Source organism: Aegilops tauschii, chromosome 3, assembly GCF_002575655.3.
Source record: "Aegilops tauschii subsp. strangulata cultivar AL8/78 chromosome 3, Aet v6.0, whole genome shotgun sequence".
In the NCBI taxonomy this organism is placed as follows: Eukaryota; Viridiplantae; Streptophyta; class Magnoliopsida; order Poales; family Poaceae; genus Aegilops; species Aegilops tauschii.
This window is the reverse complement of record NC_053037.3, coordinates 32088363-32103862: the sequence shown is the minus strand read 5'-3', so window position 1 is coordinate 32103862 and position 15500 is coordinate 32088363. Positions and strand designations below refer to the sequence as shown.

General features: G+C 46.7%; 1 protein-coding gene across 1 annotated transcript; it reads right to left on the bottom strand.

The window, feature by feature from the left end:
- Positions 1-8617: 8617 nt before the first annotated feature.
- On the bottom strand, positions 8618-12881 carry LOC123493363 (uncharacterized). Its single transcript, XM_045234594.2, has 3 exons — positions 10156-12881; positions 9248-9727; positions 8618-9084 (listed from the first exon to the last, which is right to left on the bottom strand). Exons 2-3 carry the CDS (start codon positions 9674-9676, stop codon positions 8830-8832), a joined length of 684 nt encoding a protein of 227 aa, XP_045090529.1. The 5' UTR covers positions 9677-9727; positions 10156-12881; the 3' UTR covers positions 8618-8829.
- Positions 12882-15500: the final 2619 nt, after the last annotated feature.

The following is a 15500-nucleotide window of genomic DNA, read 5'->3' as shown; positions in this document are numbered from 1 at the left end:
GCAAGTATCCAAAACCACCGTTCCTAACAACCTCCATCCTATGATTGCTTTTGCACACAACATCAACAATCTTTGCGAAATATCCAATGCTAAATCTGCTGTATGCAGTTGCTCTTTCTTTGTTAATGTGTCGTTTGGGTTTTCCTTCCTCTGGCCTTCTCCTCTGGAAATGGGGATAGAAGTATTATTCTCTAGAAAAAAAATTGGTTATGGCTCACAGAAGTTACAAAAATGAAAAAAAAACAACGAAAAAGCATACCTTGTTCCTTTTCTCTTTCAAAGCACTCCTTTCCTGCTTCCTCTCTTGTCTTTCCTCTAACTGTACAAATAAATGGAAAGTTTCTGTCGGAAAATTGAACTTAAAAAAAAGACACACAAAAATAAAAATTAGCTTCTACTAGTTCAAAACATATTTACAATTCTTCTCAAGCCGTCAAACAGCATGCCGTCAGATGCGTCTGTTTCTGTCAGATCCACTATACTTTGTTCATGTTTGTCATTCATGGTGTCATCCCCTGAATCATGTTCTTGGCTACTGTTGTTTGTCTCCAAAAGGTCAGGATTTGTATCTTTGCTTAAAAGCTCCTATTTAAGATAAAACAAACATTTGGACAAAAAATGCATGAGCAGCAGCAAAAAAATGCATAAAAAACAGTCTCTAGTAGACATAGTGTGAAAATGGAACACCAAACCAGAACATGAGCAGCCAGCGAAAAAACTCCAAGTTTGTTAATTGTGTACATTCGAATATACTGTGTACATAGCAATAAGCTGAAGGAAAAACATAAACATACTTGTAGACACTCTTATATGTCATTGAGGCACACTCATCTTCACTCAGGCAACTTGAGTGTTTGTGTATATTAAAAAGAGAATTGTCATACATTCAGATCTATTGGGTTTGTTAATAAAACATCTAAAAACTGTGTGCTGACATTCTGAATCCCACACTCTGAAACTTACAAAATCAAGCATCGACAAAAAACATTCCTGAAAAGCACATTCTTAAAACTTACAAAAATCAAACAAAAAATGCGTGGCATGGTGACACATGAAAAATACTAAACCAAACATTGAGAAAAAAGAACTGAGTTAAAGTTAGGGTGCACATTCAGAAAAATACACTACTAATTAAACCAAAAACATCAGGAACTAAAAAAGCATAAACTACTACCCAGAAGCATGGAACACATCTGGTTACAACACCAGTGCTGAACTACTCCTACTGATCAATTAGAAGTACTGTCGCTACGCGACTACGTCAGCTACCTTGGTTTGAATAAGGGACCAGATTTATTTTAGCATGATCTGCTTGATTGCCAATCAAAAACAGTTAACAAAAAAATGAAGGCTGCTCTGAATTTTGATATATGCCTCCTTGTACAGTCAAAGGTAGTGATACGAATTAACATAGGAACATTAGTTTCAGATTTTTTTGGGAGAGTTCACTAAAAATTGAAAATGTTTCAGTCAATTAGAACATTATTTAAGCACAAAGAGGTATAAATATGTACAAAAAAGAAGAAGGCAAAGCATAGACAACTGATATATATATACTAGGGATGACTTAATTTGATGAACAATTCATCAAGCTTGCCAAAAATAGCCTCAACTGATCAGGCCATCTCAACTAGGGTGCAAGCCCTTCATCAAGCTTGAACAATTCATCAAAGCTGAAGTAGTATGCTGGCTCTGTTTGTTATACCCAGAGCTGACTGAGAAAAAAGAAGAAGCATGCATGGTCTTCCAGACTAGAAGTTCGGCCATCTCAACTAGGGTGCAAGCCCTTCATCTACACAGACAAAATAAATGTTCCATAAACATAAGCCAATCAAAACAACGACAACTGGGACAGCTGCACATACATGCAGAATTGGTGCTGGTGTTTGTGCTGCAATGGCATTCAAATAGGGAAACAGCTAGTCTGTTCAAACACTTTGATCACCAAAAAAATCCCCTCATAGGGAGAAACACCTAAAAAGCACCCACCCTTGCCGCATAACCACACTCTAAAAAAGTCTCAGAAATGCTATGGTACTCTGAATCTAACAAATTCAGACTTGCCGTACAATTTCTCTAACAGAGACAGACATCTATCAAATAGAGATTCCTGGCTCAATGAATCGAAATCCTCATCCCTCTGCTGCCCAACCCACTACTCCAACGTGACCTACACAAAAAATCGCGGCGAGGCGACGCATTCTGCAGAACGAAATCGCGGCGCGGAGTTGAACGGAGCGGAACCAAACTGGAACCCCGCATACAAACGAAAAAAAACATCATAGAGATAGCGTGATGTGGGCTTGGTCTTACTCTATCGTGTGCCGCATGCTCAGTGTCGCCGGCGCAGAGATCGGGGCCCCTGCCCATGGCGGACGGCGCGTCGCCTGCGCGGAGCTCCCGGACGTTGCAGACGGCGGGGGAGTTGTCGGTCGCGCGGGGCTCCTGGACGGGGCAGACGGCGGGGGCCTTGTCGAGCGCGGTGGGGATGGCAGGTGGCTCGTCGGCGGCGACATCGCAGGCCATCGTCTTCGATGTGCTCGCCCCCATCTCTGCCCTGCTCTCTCTCCCACCGATTCAAACAGTGCCAGCCAAAAAAAAGATAGAAGCAGAGCCGCACAACCTGAGGTTATCCGTTGCAAAACATTGGACATCTTCCACAAAAACCCTCCAGAAAAAAAGTAATACAGTTGAGTTCAAAAAACGTCCTTTGTGCTCCTACACAAGAGGTTGTTGTGTGTAAAAACATACACGAGATCATACCATGCAAGAAAAAAAATGATACAAAAAAATATTTGTTTACAAAGTAAAAACTCATTTGTTTTGTTCCATTAAAAAAAAGGAAAAAAATCTATCAAAAAAAAGAAAATAGTTGTAAAAAAAGAATGTGAGTCGAGCATCAACTTGGAACTGGTTGAAAAACGTTCCTCAACAAACACACACACACCGGCACCTCTCAAATTGCAATTTTCAGTGGTTGACTTGCAAAAAAATAAGAATTCGTACAGAAAACAATTTTCCCCCTCCCCCTCCCCCTAGTTGCAAGTCGATCCACGGCTAGCAACTTCTCCGCCTCGTCCTTGGTTGTGGCTCGATGGTAGACTCGCAAAAACTATGGACCTTAACAAACACATAAATACGCGGCACCCCCCTAGTTGCGAGTCGATGAGCAACTTGTAACTTGGGACCCTCGACAAAAAGGCACACACAACCCTAGTTGCGAGTCGATGGGCAACTTGCAACTAAGGGCCCCCCTAGTTGCGAGTCGATGCTTGACATGCAATTGGTGACCCTCGACAAAAAACGCACACACACACCCTCCCCCTAGTTGCGAGTCGATGGGCAACTTGCAACTGGGGGTCCTCAGCAAACACACACCCCCCTAGTTGCAAGTCGATGGTCAACTTGAAACTGGTGACCCTCAACAAAAAGACACACACACACCCCTGCTTGCGAGTCGATGGAACTTGCAACTGGGGGTCCTCAACAAACACACACCCTCCCTAGTTGCGAGTTTGATGGTCAACATGCGACTGGGGACCCTTAACAAAAAGACACACACACACCCTCCCTAGTTGCGAGTCGATGGTCAACTTGCAATTTGCAAACTGGGTCCACGAATAAAAAACACACACCCCCCCTAAGTTGCGAGTCGATGAGCAACTTGCAACTTGGGACCCTCGACAAAAAGGCACACACAACCCTAGTTGCGAGTCGATGGTCAACTTGCAATTTACAAACTGGGTCCACGAATAAAAAACACACACACCCCCTAAGTTGCGAGTCGATGAGCAACTTGCAACTTGGGACCCTCGACAAAAAGGCACACACAACCCTAGTTGCGAGTCGATGGGCAACTTACAACAAAGGGCCCCCCTAATTGCGAGTCGATGCTTGACATGCAACTGGTGACCCTCAACAAAAAGACACACACACCCCCCTAGTTGCGAGTCGATGGGCAACTTGCAACTGGGGGTCCTCAACAAAACACACACACCCCCCTAGTTGCGAGTCGATGCTTGACATGCAACTGGTGACCCTCAACAAAAAGACACACACACACACTCCTAGTTGCGAGTCGATGGGCAACTTGCAACTGGGGGTCCTCAACAAAACACACCCACACCCCTAGTTGCGAGTCGATGCTTGACATGCAACTGGTGACCCTCAACAAAAAGACACACACCCCCCTAGTTGCGAGTCGATGGGCAACTTGCAACTGGGGGTCCTCAACAAAACACACACACACACACCCCTAGTTGCGAGTCGATGCTTGACATGCAACTGGTGACCCTCACCAAAAAGACACACACACACCATTCCCTAGTTGCGAGTCGATGGGCAACTTGCAACTGGGGGTCCTCAGCAAACACACACCCCCCTAGTTGCGAGTCGATGCTTGACATGCAACTGGTGACCCTCAACAAAAAGACACACACACACCCCCTAGTTGCGAGTCGATGGAAACTTGCAACTAGGGGTCCTCAAACAAACACACACCCTCCCTAGTTGCGAGTTTGATGGTCAACATGCGACTGGGGACCCTTAACAAAAAGACACACACACCCTCCATAGTTGCAAGTCAATGGTCGACTTGCAACTGGGGGTCCTCAGCAAACACACACTCCCCTAGTTGCGAGTCGATGGGCAACTTGCAACTGGGAGTCCTCAACAAAACACACACACACCCCTAGTTGTGAGTCAAATGGGGAACTTGCAACTGGACACCCTCAACAAAAAGACACACACACACCCTTCCCTAGTTGCGAGTCGATGGGCAACTTGCAACTGGGGGTCCTCAGCAAAAACACACCCCCCTAGTTGCGAGTCGATGCTTGACATGCAACTGGTGACCCTCAACAAAAAGACACACACACACCCCCTACTTGCGAGTCGATGGGCAACTTGCAACTAGGGGTCCTCAACAAACACACACCCTCCCTAGTTGCGAGTTTGATGGTCAACATGCGACTGGGGACCCTTAACAAAAAGACACACACACCCTCCATAGTTGCAAGTCAATGGTCAACTTGCAACTGGGGGTCCTCAGCAAACACACCCCCCCTAGTTGCGAGTCGATGGGGAACTTGCAACTGGGGACCCTCAACAAAAAGACACACAGACACCCCCCTAGTTGCGAGTCGATTGGCTACTTGCAATTGTGGACCCCTTGACAAAACACACACACACACACACACACACACACACACTACTAATTATGAGTCGGCGTTCAACTTGAAAACTGGGGGCCACGAATAAACAAACACACACACCCCCCTAGTTGCGAGTCGATGGTCAACTTGCAACTGGGGGTCCTCAACAAAACACACACACACCCCCTAGTTGCGAGTCAATGGGGAACTTGCAACTGGAGACCCTCAAAAAAAAGACATACACATCCCCTAGTTGCGAGTCGATAGGCAACTTGCAACTGGGGGTCCTCAACAAAACACACACACACCCCCTAGTTGCGAGTCGATGCTTGACATGCAACTGGTGACCCTCAACAAAAAGACACACACACCCACCCTAGTTGCGAGTCGATGGGCAACTTGCAACTGGGGGTCCTCAACAAAAAGACACACACACACCCCCTAGTTGCGAGTCGATGGGCAACTTGCAACTGGGAGTCCTCAACAAAACACACACACACCCCTAGTTGTGAGTCAAATGGGGAACTTGCAACTGGAGACCCTCAACAAAAAGACACACACACACCCTTCCCTAGTTGCGAGTCGATGGGCAACTTGCAACTGGGGGTCCTCAGCAAACACACACCCCCCTAGTTGCGAGTCAATGCTTGACATGCAACTGGTGACCCTCAACAAAAAGACACACACACACCCCCTAGTTGCGAGTCGATGGGCAACTTGCAACTGGGGGTCCTCAACAAAACACACACACACCCCCTAGTTGCGAGTCGATGCTTGACATGCAACTGGTGACCCTCAACAAAAAGACACACACACCCTCCCTAGTTGCGAGTCGATGGGCAACTTGCAACTAGGGGTCCTCAACAAAACACACACACACCCCTAGTTGCGAGTCGATGCTTGACATGCAACTGGTGACCCTCAACAAAAAGACACACACATCCCCCTAGTTGCGAGTCGATGGGCAACTTGCAACTGGGAGTCCTCAACAAAACACACACACACCCCCTAGTTGCGAGTCAATGGGGAACTTGCAACTGGAGACCCTCAACAAAAAGACACACACACCCTTCCCTAGTTGCGAGTCGATGGGCAACTTGCAACTGGGGGTCCTCAACAAAACACACACACACCCCCTAGTTGCGAGTCGATGCTTGACATGCAACTGGGGACCCTTAACAAAAAGACACACACACCCTCCATAGTTGCAAGTCGATGGTCAACTTGCAACTGGGGGTCCTCAGCAAACACACACCCCCCTAATTGCGAGTCGATGGGCAACTTGCAACTGGGGGTCCTCAACAAAAAACACACACACACCCCCTAGTTGCGAGTCAATGGGGAACTTGCAACTGGAGACCCTCAACAAAAAGACACACACACACCCCTAGTTGCGAGTCGATGGCAACTTGCAACTGGGGGTCCTCAACAAAACACACACACACACCCCTAGTTGCGAGTCGATGGGCGACTTGCAACTGGGGGTCCTCAACAAAAAGACACACACACACCCCTAGTTGTGAGTCAAATGGGGAACTTGCAACTGGAGACCCTCAACAAAAAGACACACACACACCCTTCCCTAGTTGCGAGTCGATGGGAAACTTGCAACTGGGGGTCCTCAACAAACACAGACCCCCTAGTTGCAAGTCGATGCTTGACATGCAACTGGTGACCCTCAACAAAAAGACACACACATACCCCTAGTTGCGAGTCGATGGGCAACTTGCAACTAGGGGTCCTCAACAAACAACCCCCCCCCCCTAGTTGCGAGTTTGATGGTCAACATGCGATTGGGGACCCTTGCCAAAAAGACACACACACACATCCCCCTGGCTGCGAGTCGGATGGGCAACTTGCAACTAGGGGTCCTCGACACACGCACACACCCTCCTAGTTACAAAACTCGGTTGTTGAGATGCAAATGGGCCACCCTTGACAAAAAAGACACACACACGCACACATTTCTAGTTGCGGGTCGATTATTGACATGCAACTAGGGACCCACGACAAAACACACACACACACACATCCCTTAGTTGCGAGTCGATGAGCAACTTGCAACTAGGGGTCCTCAACAAACACACACACCCCCTAGTTACAAGTCGGTGGTTGAGATGCAACTGGGGGCCCCTTGACAAAAATACACACACACACACACACGCACTTCTAGTTGCGAGTCGGTTATTGACATGCAACTCGGGACCCACGACAAAACACATGCATACAAACACACACACACACCCTAGTTACGAGTCGATGTCAACTTGCAATTGGACGCCACGAATAAAACACACACACACACACAACCTAGTTGCGAGTCGATGGGTAACTTGCAACTGGGGACACACACACACACAACTGTGGTTGCAAAGTTGGTTATCAACATTCAATTGGGTAACTACAACTGGGGACCCACCCACACACACACCCTAGTTACGAGTTGATGGGCAACTTGCAACTAGGGGTCCTCAACACACGTACACGCCCCCTAGTTACAAGTCGGTGGTTGAGATGCAATTGGGTGCCCCAGTTACACTTGGGGGCCACGAATAAAACACACAAAGACACACACACCCCCTAGTTGCGAGTCGATGGATAACTTGCAACTAGGGGTCCTCGACACACGCACACACACACCCTAGTTACAAGTCGGTGGTTGAGATGCAGCTGGGGGCCCTTGAAAAAACACAAACACACGCACACACTTCTAGTTGCGAGTCGATTATTGACATGCAACTAGGGATCCACGACAAAACACACACACACACACACACCCTAGTTGCGAGTCGATGTCAACTTGCAACTGGGGGCCATGGATAAAACACACACACCCCCCCTAGTTACGAGTCGATGAGTAACTTGCAACTGGGGACCCACACACACGACTGGGGAGAGCAACAAGACACACACGCACACACCTAGTTGCGCCTCAATTATCGACAAGCAAAAAAATGGGGCCCCTCGAGAAAACACAAACACTCCCCCATCCCCCCTCCTAGTACCTATTTGATGGTGGGCTTGCAACTGGGGACCATCAACAACACACACTCCCCCTTGTTGTGAGTTGATGGATCGCATACAACTGGGGACCTTCAACAAGACACGCACTCTGCTAGTTGATGGCTGAGTTGCAAACTCGGTATGTTCAAGAACAATCTTCAAAGAACAAGCTCATACAAAACACATAGTCGCCCACCCTCCCTCTCCCTAAATTGTGAGTACATGGTAGACTTTCAACTACGACCTTGACCGCACTCTCTTAGACCTACGATTTTCAAAGATGACTACTTGCAAAAAATAAGGCATCTATGAGAAAACAATATTTTTGTTACTAAAAAGGAACCGGGCAAACAAAATTGCATGTATAGTGCAGACAGGCAAAGGGTGTTTATCGTTACAAATCATAACAAGAAAACATTAAAAAAAACGTAAATGCCTTTACTCCTAAAGAAGCATACTGATGAAAAATATATAACATCACTTATCATTACGAGAAACACATATTCCACATAGTTTTGAAACACACATAGATAATAAACATCGCAAACGACGAGCCGGGGGGGGGGGGGGTTACTTGGTTCTTGTCAACCGCATAAACAAAAGACCGCAGCGATGTTTTGCATCAGCATACTACATAACTAGGAACATAGCTTCTCGAAAAAGAAAGTGAAACTTAAAGCTTGCTGACGACAACAGTAACATTCATGCAAGACTTGCTGCTGGCCTTGAAGAACATGAAGATGCAGTCATTGATTTCCAGGGTAGTCTTTGAAAGGAAACGCCTCCACTGCTTTTTGTTGAAAGCTATACATCCATCAGTAGACGTGCTGTATTCAACACGAGTCTTTGCCTCCCCACTGCTTAGACGAACACCAGCGAACCCTTCTTTAGGGATGTTCAAGCTTGTAGCAACCCTCTCTGGCACTTTCTGTATCCACAACAAAGAACAGAAAACAAAAAACATGAAAATAAAAAAGCTTGAAGCAACGCAACAAAAAACTGCATGCATTTAAGAAAATAATGAATGCATATAAACAAAATAAAGTAAACACAAAAAGCAAGTATTAAAAAAAAGAAACAACAAAACATACCATTTGTCCAACTTGAGTGTCGGTTGTAGTAAGACAGTGTACAAAAGACACTCCTAAAAACTTGGACTTGAAGCTGAGCACCAGTTCATTGAGAATGTCCTGCTGTGCATCATTCAGAGTTAGACCCCTTGTATACTCAATCTTTATGCTGCCACCGTATTCGTCCACATCTGAGATGTCTCCATCTATCATCTCTTTCATCAGCATCCCCGTCTGAAAAATGCTTCCTTCAACTGTGTGCAAGTCAACACTTTGAGCGACAACATATGCCTGGCGGGGACGCCTGTCCAAGTCAAAAATGACCACAACACCCTTCTGAAGAGAAAAGTCAGAAGTGAATTTCTTCCAGCCACTCCCCTTGATCCTGGTCCTGTGTGCCCCCTTCACAATGTCGACAGAGTACTTGCGTCCATGGGCTTCAAAACGCATGTAGTCCCCGGTAACACCATTGACGTAGACTCTTGCATTGCATGGGACAGTCTACAAAAAAGTAAAAAAAAAGAAACGAAAAATATAATTAGGAAACTGTACATAACATAAAAAAAACACATGTCTGAATACAAAAAGAGCGCGACCATCCATGGCAAAATACACAAGCATTCTGACCATGACATGTACAATCAGGGTATAAAACATGCGAAAATGCTGCACCACTTGATTGATACACTGCGGCTGAACTAGGAAACAAAATAACAAAGTACATTAAGGTGCGAACTACTAACTGATTGTCTCCCCCCCCCCCCCCCCCCCCCCCCCCAAAAAAACTGATTATTTTGGACATAATCAATCATTAAAATACTATGATACTACAGAACTAGTAAAAATGTAATCAACCAAACTATTCTGAAGAAGAAACAATCGATGATCTGACAGCGTAACCAATGAACTGAATCTAGTACAACTCATACCGCTTTAGACAGGAACTCATCACGAATGTCGATCTTGAAGTTGTTGTCAGCACCGCCATGGCAAACGTTCCCACATAGCTCACAAGACAAAACCTGAGAACAAAAAAGAAAACAGTTTTCTTTTAGTCAAACAAATTTGGAAAAGCTCTACAATTTACATTGCTATCTCCACTTATTAATGCAAAAGGCTTGTTCATGAGAAAAAAACATACATTCCCCTCTTGCTCTGGGCATCACCGAACTAAAAGCTTTCAAAGAAACATGCAACTCCAACAATATGAGTCAAACACAAAAGTAATATGAACTTATGTTTAGCTGAGAGCAAACCAAAGCTTTTTATTATTTTAGGGGGAAAATTAAATGGAAGTGAGCAGACCACAAGCTAAAATATGGGCCCCTCCACTACAACAATAACTTGAAAAGTGGCTTAGCAATCGGGTGCTCAAAAAAATTCATGGATAAATGGAGAAACAAACCTAAATAATGAGAGACTTGATCTGACGCTGTTTACCAATAAACCCAAAGCACAAATTCCCCTAGAAAATTGAAAAATAAAAAAAGTCATCGCTAGTGTTTTCAAAGGCATGATAGCTGAGTAGAACAACCATATGCACAAACAAAAAAGTAGCATCGGGATAACAACAGTGCCTGCAACTACAAATAACCAAAAGAACAAAAATAGGCTACATTCTATTGGGGACACAAGGACTGTTAGAATCCATTATCCAAAAAGGCTTCCGTCGGCAACAACTATGCGACTAAAGGTGAGGTGAGGCCAGCTACCCGATGGGAAGAAATTTGTTAACTGGGATATTCCTATACATTGTTAATTACAAAGTTTACTCTCCTGGAGGAGCAGAATTACTGTGATCTTCCAACTCTAAATACACTGTCATTAAGAGGAAAGGCCTTCTAAAATATTGGTATGGTGCTGTCCTTCCATCTCTCAAAACAGTCTTGCATAACGGAACTGTAGTGAGTTACTACCTCTGAAAGCATCAATTCTGAACAGCGATAATATCAGGTAAGAGGAGCTGTTGTTCATTCAAGCTATGCTACGCGAAACATTAATCATACATCCGGTCGCTCCGAAAGTTCAGGAGCAAAATTAACAATACATATGCTCTAAAGTTCATCAGGCACCCCCGTTGCAGAGACTATTTTACTGAGTCAAGGAATGTATCAAGTCAGAAGAATCAACTAAAAAAGTGCCGAACTTTGATTTCACAAAACATTCTTGCAAAACTAAAAACTGTAAAGAGTTGCTGCTTCTAAAGTCCTACCAATCCTTCTAGCATCAATTATGAACAGCAAATATATCAAAGTCAGAGAAACTGTTGTTCAGACTCGGACAAAGCCATCAGCAAAACTCAAGTCAGAATGCAGATGCTCCAGACTTCAGCATGTAAACCATTCAGGGAAGTCTAGTAAAAAAAGTTGTCATCACTCAACTAACAAAAGTGGACAGTCAACAAGCACCATGCTCGTCCAGAAACTATACCAAGGGTCCAACGCGGAAGGCACCTCTAGCCAAGAAGTTTATCAGGGATCAACCAACAAGGTGGGAGCTGTGATTTGGTTCGGAAAATGAAAATAGATCTACTCAAACAACAGCCATGGTGATATGGGATGCATGAATGCTTAGGGAATTTGATCGTCATATTATTAGCTAGGGAACCATCTGTATCATAGGTTCAGGCAGATCACAAGAAAAGCTGCAACTAGTCAAAAGTTATCGATTCTACACAGCGAACATATAAAGTAAAGAGACTTTGATGAATAAACTTAAGAGAAGCCATAATCATATATGCGCTCCTAAATTCGAGCACAACTCATAAAACAGATACAGCCCTGTTTTGAGAGACACCTTAATAATATAGAAGTCAAGGAATGTATAAGCAAATCAACTAACAAAGTGGACACATCAGGAGCTCGTTCAGAAACACATGGAAATGATGCGCATTCAGAACAAGCAATACCAGCAACCAACAAACAGAGTGGAAGGCAGCTACTGAAAATGAAGCAGAACCAGAGCAGGCAATTAACACAAAAGAAAATGGAAGACTTGATGCACACATAAGAGATTTTCATCACAAAAACAAAGTCATGTCATTATTAGCTAGGGACAATCTGTATCATAGATAAGCAGAAGAGGCTGCAATCTGTGTGCTATCTGCTACATACAGTTCCACAAACAGGGGATCTAAAAAAGATGAGCATATAGATACTATTCAAAAATAACAGCAGGCTCTGAATCTAATCTGACTACTATTCAGCAGCTATACGTAGATGCACAACTACATACAGGGCAGGATCTGTACCTAGGGGCACAATCAAAAAACATTTTATTTCACTCTAAAAAAACATGTGCATTCCACACTCAAAAACATTCATCTTAACGTAGGTCGCTCACATAAAACACCACCCCGCCCCCAGGTTAATGATGAACTACCTCAAAAAAAAAAAGAGGAACAAACCCTAGAATGCAAAAAACGAATCTAAAAAGGACAAGAAAAGGAGTTGAACACTCACTCCGCCGGCCTCCCCTGCCATCTCTCTGGCCAGAAGCCCACCAAGTCGTTCCGCGCTTGGATTGAAAATCAAATGTGAAGGGGAACAAACCAATGGGAAGAAAACAGCCGATGGGAAGGGGAACAGAGGCGAGGAGAGTGAGGCGAGGAGAGTGACAACAGCAGCACGGGTGGACCTTTAGTAGGGTTAGACCGTTCGCATTCTAAAGCACGGCCCAAAACAAAATGCGGAGGCCCAGCCCGCAACAAAACAACTCGCTCCCCCGTGTCGCTTCCGGCCCAACAAACAAAACAGCTTGCCTCCCAGGACGAAAACACGAATCGTGGCGCGGGTGGATCGGACGGTCAGAAAACTGAATGAGACCAATTTGTTTCTCATTCGAATGAGTTTTAGCAAATCCGTAACTTTAATCCTAGATCATTAAGTTATGAGAGAGCAGTACTCTTATACATAAAATATTAGGGCTTAATCATAACAATCAACTTAAACATATCATCATTAAACTTGATTTGGGATCTAATCTACGCATAAACTTGCTCATGATACCATTGTTAGAATTAAATCCTTTGGATTATCTTTACAGGATCTTTAGGCCTAGAGATTAGAACACCAAATACAAATGCGTAAAGTTAGATACTAACCAGAATTGGCTGAGACCAGTGGAGGTAGCCCATTACTGCACCTTGGGGTCATCGGCAGTGAAGAGATGGCCCGGGAAGAAGGTGCAGCACAGCAGCAGGGAGATGGACGTCCAGGGAGCCACCGGCACGGCACTGCGGTGGCCGATGGTGGAGATGGCCTTCTGATCCCTTTATGCACCCTTTTAGGATCGGTAGTTAGGAGTTTTTTGGGGGTTAACCCATGTATGCATGTGTCATTGCCCAAGGGGCACCACCTCCTCCTTTTATACTTGGTGCTAAGGGACAGGGACCAAAACCAAAAATTGTCTTTCTGTGTGCCTCCGATCATAGCACAAAAGATGGAGAAGAGCTCCCCCTTTTTTCTTGGTCTGTTATGACCTGAGTCATCTTTTTGGGTCGTCGCCTTGTAGCCAGAACGCCCGAACGACCACGCTCGAGCACTCACTTCTCTCCCTTATCCTCTCAGTCGACCACACTTGCTTTTCCCAATTCCCGATCCACTCTTTCCTATTTCCTCATCGGGCCAGCAGCAGTCGTCGGCGGGCAGTGCACCTCGCCTTGTGGTGCAGCGGAGCAGGCGGAGGTGCGGTGTGGCGGCAGCGGTGCGCTGTGGCTCGCCGAGGATGACGAAGCAGGCGGAGGCGGCGACTCTCAGGCTAGCGCATATCAACTGGGCGGCGGCTGGGGGGAAGGCGCATATGTAGCGTTGTGTTGTTGCGCCTCGAGTGTGAGGAAGCAGGTGGGGGTGAGGGTGACGGCCGGATAATCAAGCTACAGTCAACCTCTGCTAATGATGTCATGTCACTTTGATTACTGTTGTTAATCTCGTGTTAGTTCGAAACCGGTTCGAATTTAAATTCAGTATCAAACAAACAATAAAAGTTTTCAAATATTGAAACTGAAATGTTCGGAGTGAACCAAATAATGCACAGGTAACTATGATGAAGAAACCTCACCTTTATAAAATATTTAATACTATTAGATGAATAAAACAATAGCGAAAACTATTATCTAAATACTTTTAAATAATAAATAATTACGAAACTATTTTAGTTTGGGTAGCAAGTTAGTGTGGCTGTGGCATATTTGGTAACATCAAATTAAGTCCCCTTTTGGTATTTTGCTAAAACATAAATAAAAGAAAACTAAAAGAAAATAGAAAAGAAAATTAAATAAAAAGTAAGAAAAGACAAAGCAAAAGAAAAGAGCAGCCCCGTGCCCCCCGGGCTTTGGCCCACTCGGCCCACCTACGCCCCCGAGGGGATAAGTCTCCCCCTCGGCCTCGGCCTCGTCAGCCCGAGATATTTTCCCCCACCCCCCACGATCCCCTCTCCTCCCTCTCCCTCCCTCGATCCAGATCAGGCTCCGACCCCGGTGCCCCGCTGCCCACCTCACCGTCGACCTTCCCCTAGCGCCGCTCGTCGTATCCGGCGCCGCCTCGACCCCGCCGCTCGCCTCCCCGTCCTCACCCCTCCTCGTGGATCCGGGCACGACCTCGACGCCGCCACGAACCGCCGTCGCCGAGCGCCATTCGCCGGAGCCGTCAACCGTCGCCGCCGTCATCCTCATCTCCCCCCCGAGCAGCTTCACCAAGCCTTGCCGCCCCTCGTCCCTGCAACGCTGGTGAGGCCACCGGCCTCCTCTCCCCTCGATCTCTGTCACCGGCTCCGTCCACCCCCGCGCTCATGGCCGCGGCCTCGTCCAGCGCACCCGCACGCCCGCGCCGTCCCGCACGCGCACGCCACCCGCTAGCTCCCGCCGCCTCCTGGCCGCGTCCCGCCATGTTCCCCTGCTGCGCCCCGACCCTGCACGCCGCGTCCGTCCTCCCGCGACGCTCACTGCTGCTGCGGCCTGAGCTCCACGCCAGCCGTCGCCCGCCTTGCCGTAGCACGCACCGCGCCGACCGCGCCTGTGCCTCGCCCACGCCCCGCGCCTCCCCACATGCCGCCGCTCACGGCTCCACCGGTGTCCGCCACCACGCCGCACTGACCTCCCCACGCGGCTACCTACGCTCACCCCCACGTGCGCCGTTCTGCACCTCTGCAGCTGCTCGTCGGTCGCCGTTCCGGCCGCGGCCACCGGCCTCCCCTGTTCCGGCGCCCTGCCGGGTCCGCCCGCCCCCGGGCGTGCGCCCGCTCGGGCCGCGCGGCGCCCCGTGCCCGCTAAGGCCAC

Excerpts from the sequence above, each read along its gene's own strand:
- LOC123493363 (XM_045234594.2), bottom strand. The coding sequence starts at position 9,676 with ATGCGTTTTGAAGCCCATGGACGCAAGTACTCTGTCGACATTGTGAAG. Across the intron at positions 9,085-9,247 it reads ACACTCAAGTTGGACAAATG|AAAGTGCCAGAGAGGGTTGC; the intron begins GTATGTTTTGTT and ends TTGTGGATACAG.